Below are 25928 nucleotides of genomic sequence, written 5' to 3' on the forward strand. Positions count from 1 at the left end.
CACGGACCCAGCGGAAAAAAGCAAGTTTTCGTTTCTTCCTGTCGTTTTGTTTTCCTCTCCTACTCCTGGAAGGCGTCCTGTGGCCCCCAGGACCACAAGACCTGTGGTCTTCTCCCTTTGAGATGGAGGAGCCACCCACAGGGCCGACGAGCTGCAGCCTGTGTGTCGCGCCTTTTGAAACGCAACACCAGCCTGTCCCACCCCGAGACTTCATTCTTTCTACAAATATTGTTTAATTATTAATTATATAGAGGTACTTTTGGAGAGCCTAAACTGTTCCTGATATTTTTCATGAGTCACCTTATTTGATTATACCAAAAAGCCCTTACAAAATGGGAACGATCATACTCATTTTACAGGTAAGGAAACCAAGGCTTAGAGTAGAAGTTTGCTCGAGTTCAGTGTATAAGGGGATGGCCAAGGATTGGAATGGGTCTTCTTGGCTCCAAAGTCTCGTGATTTTCAACACACCCCCTTGTTTCTCTTTAGTAATGATCTCTCCTGGTTCTCATTTCTTAGAGCCAACCTCCTCCTCCGCCAACCTAACCTGTGCTGGGTCATCCCATCTCCTCTCTTCTCTCTGGGCCCTCGTTTGCCCGCAGAACTCCTTCAGTCTAATGGCTTCAGATACCATCTGTAGTCGCTGAAGACTCCCTAACTGGTAACTCCAGTCCAACCTTGGGATGCAAATATTACTGAACTCTAGACTTATATATCCAGTTAACTACTCAGTGCCATTTGCATGTGTGATGGACATCCCAAACCTAACATACCCCCAGATGAACTTCTGATATTCACCTAACCTGTTCCTTCATCAGTCTTCATCCCGACAGTTGGCAATTCCAACTTTCCAATTGCTCAGGTCAAAAATCTCGATGTCACTGTTGTTTCTTTTTTCACCCCAAACCCAAATCCAAGCCATCTATAATTCTGTTGGCTCGATCTTCAAAATATATCCAGAATTGAGCCACTATCAACACCTCCACTGCTATAAGCTCCACCAAGCTGCTGTTATCTCCTGTCTGGATTATTGCATTGGCTTCCTCACTGGTCTCCCTACGTCTACTCACAGCCCCAGAGTGATCTTCTTAAAACCCAAGTCAGATCATGTCATTCATTTTGTTCAAAATCCTCCAAAGGCTTCCCATGTTATTAGAGCAAAAGCTCATGGCCTCACAGTGGCACACAAAGCTGTCATGATCTGTCTCTTGTTCTTTGTTATATCTGTAGTGCTAAGAACAGTGCTCAGAAGGTAGCAGGCACTCAGCAAGTATTTGTTGAATGAATGAATTTATAAGATGCTTCTTTACAAAGTGCTTTTACATCTATTCTCTGGTCATTCATCTTTATAGCCTTGCGAAGCAGGGATCCTCGTATCCATCTTAAAGAGCAGTAAAATAAGGCTGAGAGGGAAACTTGCCTGAAGTACACAGCGAGTTGCTGGCACAGGCCACACTAGATCAGAGGTTCAGATCTCAAGCTGGAGCTTTCTGCTCTGCAGATGGCAAAGCGTGAAACTGACTAAGGCCTGGACAGGGAATGTCAGCTCAGTTATCTAGATGATAGCTGGACTGTTGTAAAGATTAAATAAGATAATGTAAGGCACTTAGCACAATGCCTAACACATAAGAAATATGAGGCATTTTTATTTTATTATTAAATTGTTATAAGTGGTTGATGCTGGTGGCTGGAGGGGGTAGGGGTAGGGGACAATGGTCAAAGATAGTTTAGGAAAAGTTTCAAGAACAAAAATGACCTGATGGAACTGTTTGCTCTATGTACATTAAAATAATAAAAATTTATTCAAAAAATTTTATTAGTAAGAGAGTTAATAGTTAAAACTAACTTCATGTCCCACATAAAGGTGGATTATCCCTTTTGCCTGTACCTAAAAACAAATGGGCCAGCTACAGAGGCCCAGAGATGTGTAGGTTAGAGGAGTAGGGAATTGGGTAAAGAAAGTTGACATTTAAAAAGGAGAAAGACAAAAGTCAGGAAATACAGGGCTATGGGTGGCCAAGAGTGGACAGAGTAGGAGGTAAGGATGGAGAGGGGCAAGAGATAGAAAAGGTTATGGGGTGGGGAGGGGAGGAAGAATAAAGGGTAAAAGGAAAAAAGAGAGGGAGAAAAAACAGGCAGGGTTTTATGCCCTCAGTTTATTCGTTAGTATAATAATAGCCAACACTTACTGAGTGCTCATTATGTTCTAGGCACTCTGAAGCAGTGGCAGTGCCTCATTCAATATTCCTGTGGTATGTCTGCTCCTGAGCATTTGCTCTACCCTTCTTGGATTTAACATCCCTGCTTAATCCTGTGTGACTTTCATTGTCTTCTAGTGAACGATAGCCCATCCCACTGATGTTGACTTTACATGTGGGTAGCATTGGCTAACTGCATGTGTGTGGACACAAAGTATAGCCCATCCCAGAAGAAGCTTTGGGTCACTGTGTTTCTGCCACCACTCTGTTCTTCCCCTCTGCCTCAAGAATAATATGTCCCACGTAGGGGCTGCTCCTTCAGCCTTCAGCCCAGGATGAGAAGACATGTGGAGCAGAGCCACGTACGCCCACTTGGACCACCTGCAGTCTCATGTAACAGGCCAGAGAAGTAAACACTCTTGTTATTGTCACTATTTTTGTTGTTATTTGTTACTACAGCAAAGCTAATATACCTTTCACAATCTTAAGAGATAGGAATTGTTATAATCCTCATATTACAGATGAGAAAATGGAGGCAAGTAACTTGCCTAAGGTCACAAGTGTCAGACAGTTTGGGTCCAGAGCCTATGCTCTTAACCTCTACCTAGCAGTATCTCTCAAATAGAATTCCAGGTTATTTTTAAACAAATTAAATTATTGAAATTGGTCACACTTGATATTTACAAAACAGAAAGCTGAAAGGGGGGAGGGAAAAGGAGGGAGGTACAGTCAGGGTAGCAAAGATAGGCTGTGTTCTCATGATAGCACATCCTTCTGGGAAAACTGGGTCAAGAGAGGCCAGATCCCTTAACGGCTGGGGATCCTCTGGGAAACGGCTTGCAGTGGGGTCCAGTGTGTCCCTGAGCCCAGTTGTATTTGAAGGGCTCGTTCTAGGAAGAAGAGGCTTCTGGGCTGAGAACAGTCTTGGCAAGACAGCTTCCCTTTACTATGGCTTTGTCCCTTGCACCCCACTCCCTTGCAGACAGACAGAGACATACACCAAAAAGCACTGTCTCAACAGGGAGCACTGCTGCCTTGGGTCTGCATTTGGCAATAATGCAAAAGAAGCCGGTCACATGTGTGGCCCAAGGGCCAAGTGCAGTAAGGAGCGGTCTATCTCCCATGAAGGGCCCCTGAACAAGGGTTCTGTCCACCAAGCCTGAGACTTTGCTTTCTGTTTCCTTTGGGTTCTCTGGGAAAGGAAACTCTGGGAATTCCCATTCCTGAGTTTGCAGAAAACATCTCTGTTAAAAGCCCAGCCAGGAGGGAGCAGAGCCCCACTCGAATGCTGGGAGTCCAAGGGCGGGTCAGCAGCTGGCTTTCTCCCAGACAGTCACAGCTCACGGGGGCTAAATACAGCACTTGCACTTGCTGTTTTTACATTTGGAAAGGCTTGAGTGCGACTGCCTTTCCTGCCCGATCGTGGCTGAGGGACGGAGGGGCAGGGAGGCTGCTGCCCAGCAGGGCACCTGACAAAAATATCCCACTGCTGCTTTGCAGCTGCAGGGCACCTGGTCCTGCCCACATGGGCACATTGTGTATTGCCAGCTTCTCCACAGATCACCTGATCCGACAGGATAAGCCTCGTGCTTTGTTTCCCTAGGACTAGGGCCAGATGTATCCTGGGTGAATGAATGGCTTTATTTTAACAGTGGGAAGGTCTTTAATCCATTTTCTGGTAAACATTCTAAGCAGGTAGCATATGGTTATCACCATGGGAAAAACAACAAGCTGTTTTTTGATTCCTTCTGGTAATTTGTTCTGGGCAAATCACCCTGTTTTTCCTGAGTTCAGATCTTCTTTTGCAATCATGTTGATTTTATCCTGTGTTTATTATTTTCCCTGGTTCCGGAGGTCTGAACTGGGAAGACCGTCCTGTTTTAAGAGAGGACACTCATCACAGGAATCTTCACTTTATCTTTGGATACATTTACTACCTGCGATACCAGTGAGTTAAGCAACATATGACAAATAATCTAAGCTCTGTGGAGAGAGGCACATGGAACTCCCATACAAACCATCAGGAAACTTCAGAGCCACAGAGAAAGTCTGAAATTGTGGTATCAGGGTGAGCTGAATTAGCAGCTTTTCAAGTTGCCTCTGAAAAGCAAGTAGTGTTGATAAAAAGTTTTGTAACCCCTCAGATGATTGCAGAAGTGCACAGGCATACTTTGTTTTATTGTGCTTTGCTTTATAGTGCTTCACAGGTATTGCATTTTTTTTTTTGTTTTAATTGAAGGTTTGTGGCAACCCTGCATTGAATAGATCTATTGGTGCCATTTTCCCAATAACCTTTGCTCACTTTATGTCTCTGTGTCACATTTTGGTAATTCTCACTGTGAACAAAAAAAATGTAGCCAGCCATTTCAGTAAACGAGAAATGTTGGTGCTATCAAGACATCAGCCACTGCAGCTGCTCCAAGGGGTGCACCCTGAGGGCAGTTTAGGATGGAGAAAAACAGGATGCTGGCCCTAGAGAGTTAAGATGCGTATCTAAGGAATAATTTTAATGAACCCAGACTCTTGCATCTTCCCATACACCAAAAGGCACTAAAATCATTAACTTGAGACTTCAACTTTTTGTGATCAGCAGTCATCTTTCGGTGTTCAACTACATGTTTGGCTTTTTTTTTTTTTTTTAAGCAAAAACTCCTGCATATCTTGGTTCCTCCCTTACCTCTTTGGAACAGTTCCTCAGAGCTGTCTGACAGGCTGTCTCATGGGATATAGTTCTCAGTAAGGTCCCCAAATAAAACATAACTCACAAATTTTAGGTTGTGTGTTTTTTTTCAGTTGACATCACAATTTTCAAGCCTTTCATTATTATTATATTTGTTATGGTGATCTATGATCAATAATCTTTGATGTTACTATTGCAAAAAGATTACGACTTGGCTCAGATGATTGTTAGCATTTTTTAGCAATAAAGTATTTTAAAATTAAGGTACGTACATTGTTTTTTTAGACATAATGCTATTGTACACTTAATAGACTACAGTAGGGCATAAATGTAACTTTTACATGCACTGGGCAACCAATTTGTGTGACTCACTTTATTGTGATATTTGCTTTATTGCAGTGGCCTGGAACCAACCCTGCAACATCTCTGAGGTATGTCTGTACATTTTCCCCTTTTTGTACAACTTGTTAGTGATTTCTTAGCTATGTTATTCAGAAATTAGTTTTGATAATTCTATTTCACAAGTGACACGTATCAAGACAGGCCTTAAATGAAGTAATATTGTAACAACTGAAAGAAAATGAAACAAAACAAAAAACCCCAAAAGCAAAACTGGGGATGTTTACAGAGGGTTTCTTCATCTGGTGGCTTCCCACATGCCAAGCCCTGTCTGCTCCAGGGCTGGCAGGCCTCTTCAGGCTAGAATGTCACACACACTCTCTTAGGCAAGTCGGGCTCAGCCTTGGGCCTCCTTCCAGGGACCTTCACCATCTCTCTGCCCTGCTGGTCCCCTGACCATCCAGGGTGTATGGCCTGCTTCTCCCAGATCTTGTCTGAGACCCCTGAACACAGGGCACAGCATGGCTCTGTCTTTGTCCCTCTAGGGCTGAAAACAGGTCTGGCACAAGGCGGTCCTCCATTACTGCTGAACAATGGACAACAGTTGTCCTTGACCTGAGCTTATAAATACGGTCTGGGAGCTATTTCACTATTTCACTGAGGAGCCCTGTTTGAGTCGTTCTCTACCCTCTCCTAGACCCTGTCACCATGCCCCGCCCCCAGCCCTGCAAGACTCCCGAGGTCTTCCTGATGCTGGGACTCTGCGATTCGGGGTGACCCTTATGCTTGTTGTCCAGGCTGTCCACAGACCCCCACCAATGACTCCTCCTCTGTGCCCTGCAGCTGCCTCTGTCCTCAGGCCCCACACCAGCCCCAAGAATGTGCACGGAAAGGAAGGAGTCATGTCAGTGTCATGAGCCGTGGGCTGTGGCTCAGCTTTGGCTCAGCTTTGGCTCTTCTGCCAAACTTGGCCACGCGTACTGTGGGACAAGAGTGTCAGAGGTTAGAGCAGAGCGTCAGGGTGGACACACACAAGCAAAACAAAAAAGCTTGAACCTAACTCCTTCAGTTCAATACAGCACACCTGTATTGAGTACCCAGGGAACTATGCTGCCAAAGGCGAGCAGAGACAGCAGAAACTACAGCGGATCTCCCCTGGGCATCTCTGCGCCTGCCTCTGTGCAGATGGCGCCAGGTCGGGGCAATCCTGTTGTGAAGTTCACCCTGAAGAGTGGGTTCCATTAGCACGGCTGCTCCCAGGCTCTGTTCTTTATGGGTGCTGCGCAAGGCACCGGGGGAATCTCCCTCATATTGAATTTCTATATTTGGGAGACTTTATAGTTTTTCCTTTTAAATCCACTATCCGTGGGCCCCAGTGGGAGAATTTGGTCTCCAGTTTGCTCTGTTTTGGACAAACACCTCACATGACCAATGTAAACTGTTACACAATTTTTGCAAATGTCTTCTTGTTCATCCCAGAAGTTTTCCATCAGCTGACAAACCCGAATTGTTCTGCATCTGGCCCCAGGGAATTCAAAGCCCTTTCTCCTCAAACAGACATTTTTCCCTTGGTGGCCCTTTGATGGGAAGTATTGAGAGGGGAGGAATGCACACCCAGAGAGGGCAGGAGGCACACAGGTGTCCGAGGAGAGCAGCAACGGGGCAGAGCGCGGCCTTCCCAAGCCACTGCCGGCAGTCCCTGGACAGCTCCTGGACTCGCACGCACCCTGGCAGCATCCTTTCAATGCCACGCGGGTCACCTCCTCAGTGTGATCAAATTGACATGTTTCTTGCAGCGAGCTCCTTACAAGAATCCCTTCAGGTCTTGCTGAAGAAGCTCAGAGTGAGTGTTGCAGAGAGAAGATGGGCTGCTGGTGGTCTTACTCGCAGTCTGACCTCTGCTGCCGGGGCACAGGGCTATGTGAGGCTCATGGAGTGACATCAGAGGCTTGAGGGCCAGGGACGCCATGGTGAAGTGAGGGCTGGGAGCATCGCTCATCCCATACCCGATGGCAGCCCTTGCTTTACCCAGCGGAGTTTCTGAGTGACAGCATGAGACGAGGGCAGACGGGGCTCTAGTGGTTCATGAGTTTGATGAGGATAAGGGCTTGTGGTCCTGGGCTGGGCACTGGGAGAGCAGGAGACGTGTGGAGTGAACAGGACTGGCCATGCTATCCAGCTACATAAGTGGCCCATGTCACAGCTTCAGGGCTGCGCACGGCCCAGGCCAGTCTCACACGCACACCCCACCCAGCGAGTTCCTGGCTCCTCAGGCTTAGGTCTGGGCACTGTGAGTGCTCACCTTGGAGCCAAGACCCAGGGACACGGGACTCATGCTACCTAGGCAGGTGGACAGGTAGAAACACGGGTGCTGGATTCCTCAGCCAGTGTGACCAATCTGTGTGACAATCAATCAGGGCCCGGCCACCAGTGCTCAGAGTGCACTGGCTGCTGGGGGCTTCGGAAGAGGCAGGTGCTGGGGGGCTACTTGGCCTCCACCAGCTGCTCCAGGCGCTGTAGCATCGTCAGACGCAGGGCTTGGAACCTGGAGGGAGACACAGCCAAGAGGACTCACTGATACTGCAGGGGACAGGGAGGGGGAGAGCAAGGGAGCACATAGATGCTGGGCCCAGAGACCCACGGCTCCTGACCGGCTGATTAGTGGCCACTATCTCTCCTCTGCCAGGAGAGGGAAAAGCCAGGCCCACATCCCACAAGACCACTGGCTTTGAGGAGCAGTCAAACAGGGCTGAAGACCCTGTCAAGCTTCAAAGCAGAATGATCTTTCTATGCCAAAGATTCTCCAGTACAAGATACGGAGATATATGTATATGTATAGCTGATTCACTTTGTTATAAAGCAGAAACTAACACACCATTGTAAAACAATTATACTCCAATAAGGATGTTAAAAAAAAAAAAAAGATTCTCCAGTACAGACGGGAGTGTGCTGGAGTATACAGGGCGGCGAAGTAGGGATCAGGAAGCCTGCGTTCAAGCCCTGGCTCTGCAGTCACGTGGTGCTGCCTCCTTATCTCAGGCCGCTGTTTCCTCTCTGTACATTGAACAGGCTGACCAGGTGACCCTCAAGTCCTTTCTAGCCACGGTGACACTGCCGACTGCATGTAGACTGTTTCCTCTGATCGAGGTCTCTGCTGACTGCCTGAATGGGGCCTGACTGCACACATAGAAGCCTTTCTAAGAATCATTCAGCCAGATGCCAGAATCGGAACCAGTCCCCTGACCGCGGGCCCTCACAGCAGCCTCTCTCCTTCCCTTCCTAAGAGGAACTCTGGGACCGAGTTCCCCCTGCAGAGGGAGAGACAGATCATTGGGATGTGCAACCCGGCTGACCTCACACAGCCGGGCCCTGATGTAGCTTCCCCAGGAGCCAGCAGGTAACACCTGCTCACCTTTCCATTGAACTGGTCCCCTGCACCTGCAAACATCAGCTGGTGCAGGCAGTTCCAATAACTGCTGCTTTGGGGCAGGCCTAGAATTCCGGCTAGCGTGAAAGGCCCAGACGAGGCTGAAGGTGCACAAGCAGGCCCCCTCTCAGTTGCTCCTCCAGAGCAATGTCACCAGCAGAAGACACAACCCTGGTCCAGGGCCCACCCGTGCTCCTGCCTGACTCTCCTGGGCATTTTTCAGCAGCTTGTGCCTGTCCTGTGCTGGTGAGATTGCCAAGGCTAGATGAGTGGTCTGGGCTGCATCCCCCTATCTTGGCAGGCTGTCACCCCAGCTTGGTGTCAGTGTTGAGCAAGGGGTCAGAGGGCGGTGCTGGGGAGCCAGGGTTAGCAGGTGTCCCCGAGCTGCGTGAGGACACCTGGCACACCTGGAGGAGAGAGGTCTCCCAGCCCCGGGCCTGGGTGCTCTGCCCTGCAGACTTGCCCTGACGTTCAGTACCCACGACTGGCTCTTTAAGTGCTGCTTACTTCATGGTCAGTTTGATTATTTCTCTTTCCTCCTCTTCTTTTAATTTTTCAACAAAACTGTCCAGCACCGGCATTTCAAACTTAATGTACTGAGCGACCTAGAAAATCCAAGAACATTTTAATGTGTTTTAAATTAGAAGCCAAAAGTGTGTTTTCTTTTCCTCGTGGCTTCCATAGCGGCCGATTCAGCAAGGTCTTAAATCCAAGGAAGAGGCTGTCCTGCTTTCCTCCCACCCCCAACACTGCTCTGTGTGTACCAGAATGGGAGGATGGAGCCCATTCTTACCTCAAAGGCAACTATGATCCCTGGGAGGAAAGATTAAGCTGAATTTTAGGAAGAGCATTCAATAGTGAGTGGAGTCACGCTGGGTGTTCTCTGGGGGTAGGGTGGAGACGGTGGGAATGCCATTGTTTTTAACAATGGAATGAAACTGCATTAGTCTGTGAATGGCTCAAGGAATACAGGGTCACTGGGCCTTCTCATTGGGGTCCACACCCTATAGGCCTTTTCTGTGCAGGGAGTTTGGAAATGTGCCCATTGCCCAGCCAGGACTCAGGCTGTCCTGAGACACAGACCTCCACAGGGTCCCTTCCATAAGCCCTAGTTAGGCCCTAGTTAAGGAGCCCTTGTTGTGGGTCTTTAATGCAATGACAACAAAACACGCTGCAATGAAGGAAAAGATTCTATCTGTCTGAGGGGGAAAGGCCAGGTCATGGTTTTCTAAGACCCAACTTCTCATCTCCCCTGAGCCAGCCAATACATCTGGTGGTGGCTGACAGGAAGAAGAAGGGCTGAAACCAGTACTGTACCGGTCCTTCAGAACGGCCATGGGGACCCTGGAAGCATCTCCCAAGAGGGCTCTGCCCAAGGTCACCTTAAGAGCCCTTGGGGGTCCACCATGCTGTCCCCCAGCCCCTAACTCAGGAGCAGGCCTCCCCGAGCCTCAGCCCTCACTCACATCGTGGGGGACTTCCTCGCCCAAGTCAGCTTCCATCAGGAATATCCTGGCGATCTTCTCACAGGGCCCGTGCAGGATTCTGGAAATCAGCGGGTACTCAGAGTCTTTTAATTTTGTCCTCTCTGAAAAAGAAGGTGGTGGACAAAATTCATGGCATCTCTGCGTCTCTTTGTTCCAGGACAGGAACATAATGTAAGACAGGTGTCCAGGGGGCCTGGCAACACTGCCAGGTGTTGTGTGATGGACATTGCCCTGATGATGTGTGATCATGTCCTTCAGTGAAGGCCCAGCTCAGAGAGGAACAGTGGCTGAAGGAGCGGGGGATGGGGAAATGGACTTGGGGAGGCCAGGCCTGCTCAGTTATCAGACCTGGGCTGTGCAGCACTGGACATAGGGCCATGCAGTACAGGTTCTGCAACAGCAGTTCTCAGTGGGCGAGGGGCTTCTGATCCATCCTGAAGACCCCGATGCACATTCCTCCCCACTCCCTGCTGAACCTACTGGAGAGAGCGGCTTACCATGTGGTTTTGGTGGGATTCTGAAAGGGATGACAATGTGCCTGGATTTGGGCCTGGGAGGGGTGCTCGTGGTGGGGGCATAGCATGTCCCAAGGCCAGGAGGGTACCTGCCCCGTGCCCGCTGCACAGGCCAGCCCAGAGAACGAGCACAGCTGGTGAGCTTGCCAAATGGACAGGGACTTTTGTGTTTATGATCGGGAAGCAAAGGCAGACACTCACCCCCAGACTCGTGAACGATGTAGAGTGCAAACTCACTGGGACCATTTTCCACCTGCACAGGTAGTAACAGGAAGTGAGGCCACGGCTTTTCCAGACAGGAGAGACAGAAAGGGACCCCTGGTAGTAACCACATCCTCAGTGCCACACACACAAATCCCCAGGGACCCTCCCCTCTCTCTCAGCTCAGGAAACCTTGGTCATCCTTCTAGCCAGGAGCCATGGCTTTCCCCAGCCCCCTCCCCCAACAAAACAGCAAACCACCAGCAACTGGGGCAGGGCCGTCTGTGGCCAGACTTACTCGGAACTTGTTCAGCAGCAGGGTGAGCACCTGCAGGGTGGTCATGGTGCTGTTGACTCTCACGTTGGTCATGGACCCATAGGCGGGAGTAAACACGGAGGTCTGTACAGAAAGGGGGAGGCAGTTCAGGGCAAGTCCAGAGGGGACACGGGGCTGACATCACGCAGGGTCTGGGCATACTGTCGGCCAGATGGTGCTGAGCAGGCTGGAGCAGCAGGCGAACCTGGGCTTCGGGAACACCTGCGTCTATCCATCCACAAAGATCCACACACAAGCTGTGCCCAGATATGGGCACGCGCAGGGAAGCTGTAACAACTCACATCTTCCAGAGGCCTCTAAGAAAGATGCCTACAAAGCTATAAGGTCCAGCTCTCTGGATTCCGGGAACCAGGGCTGTAGAAGTAACTCACAAGGGGTTGGGGGAACCAGTCTCTCCTTCACTCTTTCTATCGATCAAATCACCAAGTGTCTGCTGATCCTAAGGCTGAACATTCTCAAATCTGTCCATTCCTCTCCATTCTCCCAGCGGTGCCTGAGGAGAGGCCCTCCGTTTATACTGCATCAGCTTCTCAACTCTCCCCTTCCAGTCTCCGCCCTTTCAATCCATTACCCACACTGTTGGCCAGAGGAACAACCTTTCAGAAATTCTGCAACTCAAAGTGTGTTCTGGACCAGCTGTGTCAGCATACAGTCTCAGGCCCCCCAAGTCCAGATTCCTGGATCAAAATCTGCATTTGAGGAAAATGCCCCGTGATGCTATCTGTAGGGTACACTTTGAGAAGTACTGTCTTACAGCATGTCCCACAGCCTAGACAGTGCCATCCGTGGCTCCTCTCATGTTATGCACATGTGATACATGGTTCCCTCCCAAGTACCCTGTGCTCTAGCCACATGGCTTCTGCACAGTTATGGGGGCCCGTGACATTCTCACAGGTATCTTGCCTTTGTTTATGAGACACCATCCATGAAAGTCAACCAGGGCATTGTCTGAGATTTATTAAGTCCTCAATGATCACTAGCTAGGTAGTAAACCTGCTAAATACTTTATATGTAATCTTTGATTTAATTCTCACAACAGCCCTTAGAGGTACCTGTCACTAGTCCCCTTTTCTTAGGAAAGACATGGAAGCTTGGACAGGTTAAGTGGCTTGTCAGCATCACCCATCTAGAAAGGGCAGAGCTGCCCCAAACCCCATGCTTCACCACTGTGGCACAGGGGCCTCCCTGCGTGTCTGACTTCCGTGTGGGTAAGCTCCTCCTTGCTTTCCAAATTCCAATTCACACATTCCTCCTGTATGGCCCTAGCTCTGCTTTTCCCAGTAGGGGCTCGGGGTGCGTGAGGGACTTGTTCAGTGTCCGCAGCTGGTCCCCGAGTACCAGAGCCAGACTCAAACTTGGACCTGCCTTCTGCACAGTGAAATGTAGAATGCCTCTGTGTGATACAGAAAGCCAGCCTAGGTTTTCAGTTTCTAAGAAATATGGAATACAGAAGTCAGGCTATTTCTAGGAGAAGAAAGGTCATGTCAATAAGACATTGTTAGTGTTTCTTCTGCCTGAAGTCTTTTCTCAAGAAGATACCAACCAACTCCAAGTAGGAAAAAGGGTACCGTGGCTGTTTTCCCATCTCTAACCACAATGGTTTTCCCCTCACAGAACACATTTGAATCTAACAGGCCAGGGCAAAGCAGTGAAAACAAGTACTAAGTTTTACCCAGTCTGGAAATCAAGCCAACATTACTGTGAATAAGAACACTTTTGGAAAATAATTGAGTGAAGCAATAGTGTACAGTTCTAAGAAATAAAACCTGGAATAACAAACCCCAGGAAGTTAATTCTAGGAATTTTTTTTTTTAATTGTTGTCTGTGACTCAAGTACTTTGTTGCCTGATTTCTAGGGACGCTGATTCTGAATGCATGTAGGGCAGGGTGAAAAAGAGGGAGCCCCTTACTCATCCAGGAGATGTGAATCAACTGTCCAGCATGCCTAAAACACTAGTTCCTGTCCTGGAACGTACTCAATTTGCCTGGAAGAATGGGTCTACATTTCGGCGCAGGTAAATCTGTGACTGGGGGAAAATCTGCCCTTATTGGGGCCTGAATGGGTAGTGTATCGAGTGTTGGGCTGGCTGGCTGAGAAGCCCTTCTTGGCAGGATGGCTCCAATGGACATGAAAGGCTGTGATGAAAGCCCTCACTGTTCATTTGTTCATTTCAGAGGCTACAGAGTGCTCAGACATCTCCATGTCCCTGTGACATTTGCAATGACTAACGTAAGATTTAGTGTGCTTAACACATCTGTTAGAAATGACTCCTTTAGAGTAGAGGTGAATGTACTGAAGATAAACCCCGCTATTTGGTACCTTGAGTCATGGAGCAAAAAGCTCCTTTTTAGGAATGTAGAACTAGAAAGAGCCTAAACCCATGCAAACAGTCTTTCTAAATTTTTGAGTAATCCCTTAAAATAGCATATCAATATACATTCAAATACTAGCAAATGGTACTTAACACTTTAAGGACAAAACCCCTTTGAAACAAGATTTAAAGAATACCCAAGTCAGATGGTGGGTTCTTTGGCTAATCTAGACATTCTTAATCTCTGTTTAACTTCAGCCCTGCCTCCCCCTCCCTCTCTCAGGAAACTACTCTCAAATAGTCCTGGGTTTTCCTGGATTTAGTCAAGATAACCTATTGTCCCTCATTAACACTCACTGCAAACCTAGCAGGGAGTGGAGGGAGGTCCTGATGGTGAAGCAGGGTCCTTTTGGCCTGCCTTGCTGAATTCTTCATCCCGAAGTGCAGGGCACCCCAAGAGTGGCTTGAATGGCTCCCAGCAGACCTCACCTGGGGGACTGTTCTTCATATCTGACCCTGAGACCTCCCTTTGCCCAGGCTCCCCTCCCCCTCCCATGAGTCATTACCTATCAAGAAGGCAGCTGCTTAACCTAAAAACCTTGGCTTCCAATTTCCCAGTGCTGCAGGATGTGGCTCTGTTACCAGGACACTCCCCATCTAGGGCCTCACCCAAACTGCCACTCGTACCATTTACAGTAACAATCACCTTCTCCTTTTACAGTTTGGTTTGTTTACGCAATGATGTCATCTGGGGAAGGAGCTCTTTTTCCTGAGGTCAGTACAATACTTGGACAAAAGGCTAAGTGCTGGGAATCAGAAGCAGTGTGGGTTCTCTGGGACACAGACACACGTGCTCCTGGGCACACCTCAACCTAGTTGCCTTCATCTACCAAGTGAAAATGACAGTAGGGGACATGACGTTCCCATATCAACTGAGCTTGGGTGGAAACCTCATAGAAAATCGCCTTATTAAAAGTGAATTTGGCATCACTTTCCAAATACCCATGCAACTTTTGAGAATGAATTGACAGTGAGTGTGTGATGGAAAAAATACAGACTTTGGGGCCATGAAGGGGAATGATATTTTGATGTGACTTTGGGCAAGATAGTTCTCCTCCTGAGCCTGTTTCTCCATCAGGACGGGGGCATGACCACATCCGCACACAGGGCCATGGTGAAGGTGAATTCTGGCATGACCGCCACGGAGCCCGGCCTACAGAAGGCCCAGTGGTTACACCCGTGCTTGGGGCTGTTCCCTGTGGCCTCAGCTTCAGGCCCCAGGGGAGAGGCCAGGCTGGGACATCACCTTGTGGTTGTAAAAGTGCCCGTTGATAGAGAACCGATGTCGCCGGATCCTCTGGGCCTCACCGGCGGCGCGGCACCTGGGCCGCCTCTGGATCACACAGGCTGCATCGCTCTTGGTCCGCATAAGCTGTGGGGTCTCCTCGTCCTCCTCTATGGGCTCTGTGGTGAGAAGTGGATGAGGGGGTCAGGCTGGGGTGAGGGCGGTGGTGACAGAACTGCTCCCGTGGTGGTACTGAGTGTGGAGCGTGGTTCCCTGTAGCACTGGGCTGCAGCAGACGGCAATGTGACCACTGTCCCTGTGACGGAGGCTGGGGTCCAGCCTGGGTGATGCCCACTTTGCAGACGGGAAAGGTGACCCCCAGACAGGATAACCTGTGTCACCATGCCACATGGCCATAAGCCTCTGGGCCTCTGTCTCCAGGGATCCAGAGCAGGACTTTGACAGCCCCAGCCCTGTCCTCTGGGACAAGCCCTTCACTGAGTGCAAGGGGAGAGCGCAGAGAGGACAGACACACAGGTATGGATCCCGGCGTGTGGGAAAGAGGTCCCAGATGCCTGCAAGGCCAGGAGGCAGCCGCACCCTCTGCTGATGTTCTCTCCTTTCTATTAGGGTGCATGTTGCAGGGACTCAGGCAAACTACACCACCTCTGCAAGCCTCTGATTCCTTTTCCCTAGGTGAGGAGTCGATAAGAAAGCCTCTCCCGGGTTGAGGAGGGATTTAGCAGGGGCCGCTCCTGAAGGGAAACAAGCCATTCTTTGCTACTCCACAAAGCTGATATTCAGAGACGGTGGTCATGAGCCAACCCCTCCCTTCCTTCCCACCCCAGATGAGCAGGACAGGGTCCTGGGCAGCTCGAGGCCCCACTGACCTGAGCTGTCTCTGGAACTCTCCTCCCTGGGTCCGGCCTGAGCGCTTGGTTCCTGGGCAGTGACTCTGCCATCCTGAAGAGGTGGCTCCTTTCTGAAAAGAGACAGTCGTGGTGCTCAGAGGGCTGCAGGCAGAGAAAAGTAGCTCAGGTCAAAGAGAAGAGGCTGGCTGTCTTTGTGGACAGGACACAGGCAAGAATCAGGGCAGGCAGAGCTGAGGCCAGGATTTCATATTAGGTCAACATAAAAGATTAAAAGAAAAGCAAAGGATCGCCCCAGTGTCTGCTGGAAGGAGAGGGAGTCTGTCCTGAAGACCCGGTGTCCTGTGCTGGGCGCCGTTGCATGGACACAGGGACACACACAGTGCCCAGGTGCTGCTGGGTGTTGGGCTGAGGCAGCTGGCATCTGCAGCCACATGCCGAGGGGGCTCTCTGGGCTGCCCTCAGGCCTGCGGCGGTCAGGCAGCAGCAACCTCGAGGGGGCCAACCTCCGGGCCTCTGAGCAGGGTGGTCTCCAAGCCAGGGTAGCTGGTGGTGGGCTGGAGAAGGAATGGGCGTGATGGGAAGTAGCCACACAGTGAGGAGGAGCCTGCAAGGAGGAGACAGAGCATCCAACCCAATGCTGAGAGGCCTCTGAGGGCCCTTGTCTGAGACTGCTCGTGTGACCACTTTTACCCTCCTTTCTAAGGAGCCCATCCAAACTCAAAGCTCTAAGTCTGTGCGGCTCAAAATTTGCTATGAGTGACCAGGGATACCTGGGGACGCCCCAGGGGCGTCAATGTGTTAAGGGCTCTCAGAGAAGCAACTTTACTTAAATTTCTGAAGGGGAAAATGTTTTGAATTTCTGACTCTTAGAAGGATTTATTACATACAGAAGCAAGCAAAACGCAGCAGCAAACTGCCTGTCTATGGGGTGGGGTGGGAAGAGGCAAACGTCCACTGAAACGATAAGGCAGGTAGAAAGCCATTTCATCCTGATTGAAACATTCTTCTGACAGTTAAATAAATCTGCTATTAAATTCTGATAAATTTATAAAAATGAATTCTGATATTGGAATAAAAGCAGAGCAGTAGGAGGCTAAAATTGTGTGCGTTTTTAACATAGAACAGGAGATGCTGAGATGCTCAGCTTGCAGAGGGTGTTGGAAGCCCCCCACCTAGAGCCCTCTCTCTCTTACAGACAAGGAAAGTTTGAGAAGCACAGCCGGAGGTGAGGGGAGCCTGGAACGTTCTCCAAGAGGGAGGTGACTTGGTTGTCATGGAGAAGGACCACCTGGGGGTGAGGCTGCAGGTTGGCAGGTGAGGTCATGGGCTGAGGCCGTCACGGGGTGACAGGGATGAAGTTGGGTTATCCTGCCATGCTCCTGCCCCAAATGGGAATGGGGCTAGGCTGAGAGCAACTTCCCCCGCCCCCGACACCCCAAACGATACCGGGTTGAAGGGGGGTCACGGAGACCACCTGGCCCCGCCCCACCCAGCCTGGCACTCACGGGCGTCCTGGTGCCCAGGAGGCGGGGGAGAGGTGCACGCGCTCCCTGTCATCCTGTATCTGGAGCCGGATGGGCCGCCTCAGTCCCCAGGAGATGTTGAGGAGCCCCTCGATGATCAGAGCCCCTTCTTCCTGTGGGGATCCACACGGGTCAGCCTCTTCCCCCGGAGCAGCCGCGCTCAGGGGTCACTGCCCACCCTCCCCACCCGCCCTCAGGACTCAGCCCCTGCCCACGGGACTCACCGTGCACTCAGGCCTCCCCAGACACGCCCTCTCCTCCCTGGCGTCCTGTCCTCCTTTGGGGGAAGGCCCAGGAACTTCTGTGTGCTCCAAGGCACACGGCCCGGGGCCGAGAGGAAGCCTGAGGCGTGCCCTTCCACTGCCCGGCCGCAGGGTCTGGGACAGGGCTGCTGAGTCAGGTGTCCCACAGCAACGCGGCCGCTGTCTGGCAGGCACGTCCACAGAGCGGCAAGGAAACACGTTCCAGGGAAGCACGGCTGTGCAGACACCAGTGCAACACAGGGCACCTCTTCACCCACTGCTGCACCTGGGCAGGGGACCCACGGCCAGCTGGCCCTACTGGGCATGTGCCGAGGGCACTGGATCCCATGCCCACGAGAGCAGAGGTGGACTGGAACAGTCCCCGCACTGTTCCCATTAGTGGCCTGAACCCACCCCCAGATTACCAAGTTGCCTTCTTTCCTGAGGGCCAGTCTTGCTTTCCTCACCACCTGGGATATGGACAGTCCCACGCCCCACCACTGGCACCCACGCTCGGAATATCTACAACAGCTCCCAGCCCGCGCCCCCGACCAGCCTTCATTTCCCAAGGTCTGCAGATGGCATGGCCACTCCCCTGCCACCAACCCTGAGGTCCTAATCGACAGAGTCCTCCAGAGGCACCCTCAGCCAGCTCCCACTTGCTCCCCTCAGGTCCTTGATTCTGTTCCTCTGACCTATTTCCGGCTCCTGTATAAGCACTACCACCTCCGGGCTCCCCGTGTCCAGCCTCATCACTCCCACAGGTGTGCCTGGCCAGGCTGCTCTGTCTGCACCCTCAGAGCACCTGCCAGGAACCTTCTCAGCTTCACGCTTCCACAGAGTCTAGGTCTTCCCAGCTACGTGCTCCTAATCTGCTTTGATACTGGTCTTCTGGCAATGAACTTAAATCGTCATTCTCCCAAAGCCGTCTCAAGCACCATTTTAGATTCACAAATGCCATTCCTTTCTCCTTGCTGACATCAAAATCCCTGTGAGAAGAGGGACCTTGTAGAAAGTGTCACATCCCTGGCAGTGCTTACAGAGGTCTCCTGCAGTGTCGATTTCATGGTTAGTTAGTAATAGTTTAAAACACCCTGCCATACACGGAGGAAATATTTCTCCTCTGTTTAAGTTTATCAGAAATACACAGAGCTTTCTGGAATGGCCTTGCACTATTTGCTAAAAAAGAAAACAAACAACAACAAAACCCAGACCTATTTTTGATAACCACTGATGCTACACAGGCACAGATATGTAACTAAAGATATATAACTGTATGTATGTAATACGTAACTGTAAAGGAAAGACTAGATTGATCCACTGGAGTTAAAGGCCCCGTGGGGATAGTAAGAAAACCCAAAGTGGGGTTCAGGTCTTTGTTTTCAGACTTAGCTTCAGATGCCTCCGTCAGACGTTGACAGGTCGCTGGAGAGAGCCTCTGCCCCACCAGGAACACATCTCGGTGTGTTCATTCATGGACATGTTTGTTCATGGACACCAGCCCCATGATAGACTCTGGGTGGAGGAGATGAAGCAGACACAGCCCCAGACCCTTCGATACCCTGGGGGCACCGCTGGGGCAGGGGCAGCAAGGCTAGACATACTGAGGCCAGACCTCCAAAGTCGCTGTATGAAGGCTCTGGGGACCTTGCCATGCAGAAGGAGGCAGGGGGACTTGTTCTGGGGAAGCGAGGCGCTGAGGCAGAGCTGCTGCCTCTGAGGTCAGGGTTAAGCTATGCTGGAGACCAGCTGGCCTGATGTGACTCAGGCCTGGTGTCCCTGCACAAGCAGCATGGGTGCGCCCAATCTGAGCCCCCTACCACTGCTCTACTGCCCCCCAGCCTGGCCCCATCAGAATGGAGGGGAGGCCCTGTCAGCCTGCAGCTTTCTCTGATCAAATCAGAGAAGCCCAAAGTAGAGAAGAGGGACCTCCAGGGCAGCCCTCACCATGCAGGTGGGGAAGTAACAGGACGAGAACACAGGTCCCGGGGCCTGGACTTTCTACAAGTTGGGAAATCAACCTGGGCCCCCTAATTCTATCCCAGTCAACACTTCCCTCCTCAGTTCAGCCTATTGGCTTATTTGCTGATTGCGAATGAATTCAAAGAGAGCCAGAGAAACAGACAAAGGCTCTACAGAAGCATCCAGATGAAAGAGCCATCGAGGTGGGAATTGCTATGTTTAACTGAAATCCTGATCACGGGTTGGCCCCATGCCTTGGCCCATGAGAAATACTCTAGCCAGAATGCATGAACTTGGGACTGCCGGCTCCTCCCGCTTGCCTCGGCACCTAGGGTCTGTCCAACAATCAGACTTCCAACCTGAGCTTCTGTCTCAGTGACCTGCTTTCCATCCCCTGCCTGCAGGAACAAGACAGGCACCTTCCAGGTGGGCCCACGGCTAGGTGGATGATGCGAGGTCTGTCTGAGAAGGGTATGGTGCTGGCTGTCTACAAGAGCTTTCCCAGGGTCACCTGCCTCTCCCTCAGCTGCCTCCTGTGCTGACACACTCACCCCTGGACACTAGCAGTGGCCTCCCAACACTGGCCAGGTGCTCCTCGGTCTCCCTGTTAGCTGCCCTTTAGCCCACGCACAGCGGCCAAGTCAGTCCTTCAAAGCAGAAGCCAGACTCTTGCACCCTTGTTCAAATCCTGCAGTGTCTGTCCATCCGCTTCGGAGGGAAACCCAGTGTCCATGCCAAACCCACTGACTTCTCCCCACCTGGGCCAGTCATATGGGCCCCTGGCTGTCCCCTACCCAGCAGACTCTTGTCACAGTGGCTTTGTACATGCTGCCCCTCTACTGGGAACACACGACCCTCATTTGTTCAGCTCTCTGCTCAATGTCCCCTCTTAGAGAGGACCCTCCTGACCCCTCGACCACAGCGCAGCTGGCCTTTTCTTTGCAGCTGTAATCAGTACCCAACATCACAGCACCCATCCAGTGAGTACTTAATTCTTTCCCTCACTAACAGCTAAGCTCTAGGATGCAATGATTTGTTCACTGCTTACGTCCTCTGTACCTAGAACAGTCACTGGTGCACAGGAGTACTAATTAGATACCTAGGGAACAAAGAAACAAACCAGTTATCATTTGAAAGCACCACATCTGGGAAGCAGCAAGACCAGGACCCTGCAGGCTGCCCCTGGTTCCAGAAGAAGGTGGGCACATCCCAACTCCCAGCAGGCCCAGGGAGCCCGGCCTTAGCCGCCTCCAGGCTGAGCCCTGCATCGCTGTATCTGGCAGGGTCCCTCACAGGTGCAAGCCCAGGGCTCTGCAAGAGCTAGCACCGGGCCAGAGTGTCCTGGGGTTGCTGGGTACTAGTGTAAGGTGTAGTGGGGAACACTTCTAGGCGGAGGTGGCAGACCCTAGGGCTGCTTGTGGGAGCCCAGTGGAGCCCCCTGCCTCTCCCAGTGGCCACCCCACCCCTGCCCGGCAGAGTAAACATTCCCAGAACGTCCCACAGGCGCAAACGCTGGCTCCAAGCTGGCAGCTGGGCCAGGCCCCGCCCGCCAAGCTGTTTTCCTCTGAGAGCCTTCCTGAGAACTGCTATTTTTGGCCCGTGTGACAGTAACTGATTGCTGGTGGAAAGGTATAAAAGCAGCTGCCAGGCCCCGAGGTTTGCCAGACAGCTCAGGGAGGATTCCACTCTGGACAGTGGCACATCGTACAGAGGCCGACGCACATCTTCCTCGTCGTCCTCCTCCCAGCAATCTGACGGCGGACACAGGGCTCCAACTACAGGACCCTGAGCTTCCTGGGGGCTTTCTGTGGGCTTCCTTGCTCATCCAGCTCCCCGGCCACCCCAGACCTCCTCAGCTACAGGTAAGAGAGAGCAACTGCCCTCTGGTTTGAGGTAAAACAAAAAGGAGTTGGGTATCTTTGAAGCAGTTCTCAGCCTGGGACGCGCACAGCCTCACTGCGGGTAAGAGACCAGGATGCAGCTAACTGCTGTAACAACAGCTGCGGAGGGCTTTATATTCATAATGGAATTTCCCATGAGGTGTCATTCCACAAGTTTTTCCCAACGCCCCGGAGAGGTGTATTTTTAACCCCATTTTATGGATGAGTAAGTGGAAGCTTGGAGAGGTGACTTTGCCAAAGGACTCCGGGTCAGGAACTGTTAAGTTTGGTTTTAAACCCAGGTTTCCTCTGACTCCAGTCCGTGAGGCTGGGTTCTCTGATTTGTACGGGTTCTTCGACAACAGTAATGATAGAATCTTAAGTAATGTTAGCAGGAAGAGCCCAGGAGTTCGAGCCTGGTCTTGGATCTGCAGACTTTAAACTGTTCTCAGGCATGTGATTCACCCAGGCAGCCTCAGGTGGGGAGGGGACACAGGAAGGGTGTCAGGATGGCACACTAGTCCTTCACCCCAGTCCTCTGTCAACCAACAGGTTGCTGCTTCCTTGTGGCCGGCAGCCATGAGGTCCCGGCTTTTGCTTTCCGTGGCCCACCTGCCCACAATTCGGGAGACCTTGGAGGAGATGCTGCCCGGTGGGCCTGGAGAGGACCCCCCCGCCTCCCCTAGCCTGGATGACTACGTGAAGTCCATTTGTCAGCTGGCGCAGCCCACCTCAGTGCCGGATGAGGCTGCAGCCAGGGTCCGACCCAGTAGACCCCACCGGCCAGCCCGTTCCCGTGAGAAGAGCTGCACCACTGGGTCCCTACAGGACATCACCACCCGCTTCAGCGGCCAGCGGCCCACACTACCTGGGGCCAGCACTGTGGACCCCCTGGACTGGCTCTTTGGGGAGTCTCAGGAAAATCGGCCAAGTGGGAGGGACATACCAAGGAGGACTGGATCCTCTGCTGACCCCTGGGCTTCATGCAGACAGACGGACAGTGGCAAGGCCCGGGGGAGCCCCAGAAGGAGGCTGAGTGATGTCAGGGCTCCAGGGCACTCTCTGCTGAAACTGCAGACGGACTGGCACCAGTGCTCCCAGGCTTCTGGGCAACCTGGCCAGGATGCAGTTTCCCCAACAAGCCCCCGTCCCAGCAGCATCCTCAGAACTCTCTATTTGCACCTCCCCGTGATCCATGAACTCTGACCCCTCCCCAATAAAGACTTCTGCAAATAACATACAGGTCGGTGTCACCTCTCCACCCTCCCCCTCCCCCGACCCCAGGTGGGCACCGCCCCTGGTAGGTCTCTGGGAGGGAACTGCCTCTGCAGAGGCTCCCTGCTTTGGCAACTCATAGTGAGACCCCTGCTCCGAATAAGAGCCTATCTCACGTGATGTGGCAATCGATACACATCCTGTTTGCACTGCTCCTAACTGGCTGATCATCTTGGGCAAGTTATTTTAACATCTCTTCCTTGGTTTCCTCACGGGTAAAATGGGGGTAATTAATGGGACCTGCCTCCTAGGTTGTGCTGATGAGTAAATGGGCTAAAACGCGCACACATCCTGGGGCGCATGTTACAGGCCCACACATGGACTAGCTGTTGTTTACGTGGCTGCCTCACAGGTGGGGAAATGAGTAGGTGGGGGGAGAGGAGAAGCAAAGGCCTCAGCCCCGGTGGTTTCAGAGCCAGGCCCTGGGCGCTCGCAAGTCAGCCCCGTGGCTCCCCACACCCCTGCTCCCCGCAAAAGCCCCATGAGCAAACAGGGGGTCTCAGCAAATGCACCTGCTGTGTTTCGGGGACTTGTCACTGGGGCACCCGCGGGTACCTCAGAGGCTCCACCTCACAGGACCTGTTGTGTCGTGGGGAATGTTTTCCCCACGCTGACGGCCAAGACAGAACCTGCACTAGCTCAGCCTGCAGGGCACCAAACGACTGGACCAGGTGGCCCTGTCCCCGCCCATCCCCACCCTTACTTGCCTCCACCCAGGGGCCACTTATCCGTGGGGCAAAGTGCAGGGTGTTGTCCAGGTGCCCTGCTCTTGGGCAAGTTCAGGGGCCAGGGCCTCACTCCACATGTCCATGGGTCCCCCACAGCCCTGGGCCCCTACATCCTGGCAAATCCCAGTTTTCAGAGGCATCTGGCAAGCAAGGAGGTGAGGGTGAGGGATGGGGGAGGGGGCAGATTTCTTTCCTCAGGGAGACAGGTGAGGCATCAGACAACTCAAAAGAGACAGGCTTAAGACCCATTGCCCTGTTCTCTTGGGCCAAGCCAGAGCTGGCTGCCCTGGTCAGCGTGGGAGGGACAGAGGAGAGAAGGAGGATGGAGCTGGGGCCACGGGCAAGCTCATGGCCAGGTTCAGTTTCCTCCACCTCCTTGCCCTGTGGACTAGCAAACTACTTTGCCTTCCTTTTCTCTCTCTCCCTCCCTCCTTCCATCCCTCCCTTCCCCCCTTTTTCTTTTCTTTTCTTTCTTCCTTTCTTCCTTTCTTTCTTTCTTTCATTCTTTTCTTTCTTTCTTTCTTTCTTTTCTTTCTTTCTTTCTTTCTTTCTTTCTGATTTTAAAATATTTAAAAAATTGCTTTGGACATTTACAATATTTATCTGTCCTCTTTTATGTGTGTTTTGTGGGGAGGCAAAATGTAAACCATGAATTTAAAAGAAAAAGTTTCAGACAAGCAGTTTACTTAGTTTCCTGATCTGTAAAATGGGGACAGCAACGCCTGTCCTTCATACCCTACAGTGGTTGGGGAAACGGTACAAATGAACTTGGAGATGGAGTTATAAGCACTGTATACAAATTTTCCAACTGTCACAACCGCTGTGTCTCTGGTTGACTCAAACCTCTGGGTCCCTGACTTTCTCCAGCAAATATGTGTGGGGAAGGCTTTGACCAGAACATCCTAAGGAGGTGGTGAGGAGGGCTAACCTGCTGAGCGGGTGCCTGGCTGGTGACTGGATGGGTCAGGCTTACTGGGCCAGCCGCATAGCAAAGCGGTGTGAAACTAGGATGATGCTGGCTAATCCCCCCAAGCTCAGAAATCACACTGCTGCATTTGGGGAGATCAGATAGGGCCAAGGAGATGCTAATCCCCCCAAGCTCAGAAATCACACTGCTGCATTTGGGGAGATCAGATAGGGCCAAGGAGATGTCTGGGCTCTGGGCTCCTCTGCTAATATCCCCGATGTAAAAGAAGCTAATGGCACCTTCAGAAGGTGCCAAAAAAAAAAAAAAAAAAAAAGATGAATAAAGGGCTGTGGGAAGGGGCTTCTGGCAGTGTCCCAAGCTCCTGAGTACAGAACAGCCGAACAGAAAGTCCTCGTGGTGGGGCCCTATGGAGCATTCTCATTCTTCTCCCACCCACCACTGAGACAGGGAAGGGACACAAATGCCTCTCCCGCCTGGAAAGACAGACTGGAAAGCACTCAGGAACCCCCAGGGAATACATCCACGGGCCTAGCACTCACCAGGAACCGGTGGTCTGTCTGTCAACTCTGTCATTCCTGCCTTCAGGCCTTAGAAGAAGGGGGATCATTATAAGAGGGAAGGGGACCCCTGGCAGAGGGAAGGTCCTTCCCTTTCTTGCGCTTGTGCAGGGGGCCAGGGGCTGAGGTCCTACACTGGGTGTAGTGTGTGCTCAGGCCACCAGGGGGAGCTTTGGGCCTACTCAGAACTGAGCGCCGGGCAGGGTGGGAGGCTGGCTTTGGCAGCGGCCACACACCACACACCAGGACACCAGGGCCCTACTGCCTCCAGCTCACACAGTCAGCAGTGATATATTTGCCCACTGGCATTTCCGGGGTGGTCCATTATTCTCTAGAGGCACCAGCCAGCCTGGTTAAAATGCTTTGCTCTCTTCAAAAAGCACAATTGCTCCCAGTTGATCACACTTTTCATTGTAAAACAAGCAAAATGATCCCAAAGGCAAGGTTTACAATGAAGGAAGCTAGTGCTTCGGCCTCCTGAGCGGGAATTCTTTGTTCCTAGTTCTGTAGAAGCTGGGGGAAAGTTCACAGGGAAATGCCTGCCCCAGGGTGTGGCCCCTGCCAGTGACACATTTCATCTCTCCGAGTTCTGTGGGCCCCAGATGAGACAGTGGACAAGAAAGTGCCCCCAAACTGTAGCAGCCAGGCTGAGGATGCTCCGGGGAAGGCCCAGGAGACAACAAGTTGGGTGGGGGGGTCTCTTGCAGAGCCCCTTGCGGCGCTGGGAGGGCATACCCGCTGCTGAGCTCCCCACGCTTAGCTTGGGGATCGAGCTTGGGGAGCAGGGGTGACGGACGAACCACTTTCCGAGTCCCTGAGGCCTGGTGAGTCATACTCAATCAAGACCTCCACAGACCTCCAGAGCTTAATGCTGGCGATGGTATCCCTGTATTATACACTTCTCTGCTCAGGTCTTGGAGGCACGCCAGAGTCTTTTGACTTCCTTCAGGGTCATCTTGGGCCAGAGACTCTAAGAGTCTCAGTTTCTTTGTTTGGAAAATGATCACTCCTCCCTTACAAAGCTCTTGTACTACAATAAATACAACAGAGGCAAAGCTCTGCTTGTCTGCCCTGCCCTCAGCGTCTGCAGTGCCGGGAGAGCCCAGTCTCAGGTGGCCCGGCAGCCAAGTTCTAGGAACTTTGAGTCTCTGAGGCCCAGAAGGTCCCAGGTCAGCAACCT

General features: G+C 51.7%; 2 protein-coding genes across 16 annotated transcripts in view; one reads left to right on the plus strand and one right to left on the minus strand.

The window, feature by feature from the left end:
- Positions 1-239: 239 nt before the first annotated feature.
- On the plus strand, positions 240-22495 carry DEPP1 (DEPP autophagy regulator 1). Of its 7 annotated transcripts, XR_008616060.1 has the most exons (10): positions 240-359; positions 520-661; positions 2211-2607; positions 4053-4266; positions 5278-5309; positions 13041-13199; positions 14218-14270; positions 16849-16967; positions 19785-19968; positions 20989-21006. XR_008616060.1 is itself a non-coding variant. In XM_055080818.1 (6 exons), the coding sequence occupies exon 6, from the start codon at positions 21840-21842 to the stop codon at positions 22464-22466; it is 627 nt and encodes a 208-aa protein (XP_054936793.1). In that variant the 5' UTR covers positions 4053-4266; positions 5278-5309; positions 13041-13199; positions 14218-14270; positions 16849-16967; positions 21813-21839; the 3' UTR covers positions 22467-22495. The 7 variants fall into 7 exon arrangements, 5 of the variants coding, with proteins under 5 accessions (XP_054936793.1, XP_054936792.1, XP_054936794.1 ...); XR_008616059.1 differs by lacking the exon at positions 19785-19968 and having other exon boundaries at positions 20989-21086; XM_055080818.1 differs by lacking the exons at positions 240-359; positions 520-661; positions 2211-2607; positions 19785-19968; positions 20989-21006 and adding an exon at positions 21813-22495.
- Positions 5321-25928, minus strand: part of RASSF4 (Ras association domain family member 4) — a 34910-nt gene continuing 14302 nt past the window's right edge. For 3 of the 9 annotated variants that reach the window (XM_055080821.1, XM_028482118.2, XM_028482116.2), the window contains 8 exons: positions 17159-17289; positions 15672-15763; positions 14803-14960; positions 11146-11247; positions 10848-10899; positions 10111-10232; positions 9152-9249; positions 5321-7762 (listed from right to left, as the gene is read on the minus strand). In XM_055080821.1, the coding sequence (XP_054936796.1) occupies positions 7702-7762; positions 9152-9249; positions 10111-10232; positions 10848-10899; positions 11146-11247; positions 14803-14960; positions 15672-15763; positions 17159-17289 (816 nt within the window). In that variant the 3' untranslated portion in view covers positions 5321-7701. The other 6 variants (XM_028482114.2, XM_028482115.2, XM_028482110.2 and 3 more) reach the window with 4 other exon arrangements.

Source organism: Physeter macrocephalus, chromosome 20 (genome assembly GCF_002837175.3).
Source record: "Physeter macrocephalus isolate SW-GA chromosome 20, ASM283717v5, whole genome shotgun sequence".
Taxonomy (NCBI): Eukaryota; Metazoa; Chordata; class Mammalia; order Artiodactyla; family Physeteridae; genus Physeter; species Physeter macrocephalus.

What these genes read in the sequence shown, in the direction of transcription:
- DEPP1 (XM_055080817.1), top strand. Translation starts at nt 13,178, where the DNA reads ATGGGTCTACATTTCGGCGCAG. An exon ending in GGGTCTACATTTCGGCGCAG is followed by an intron (nt 13,200 to 14,217) that starts GTAAATCTGTGA and finishes CTCCTTTTACAG; the next exon opens with TTTGGTTTGTTTACGCAATG. An exon ending in AAGGAGCTCTTTTTCCTGAG is followed by an intron (nt 14,271 to 21,812) that starts GTCAGTACAATA and finishes GTCAACCAACAG; the next exon opens with GTTGCTGCTTCCTTGTGGCC.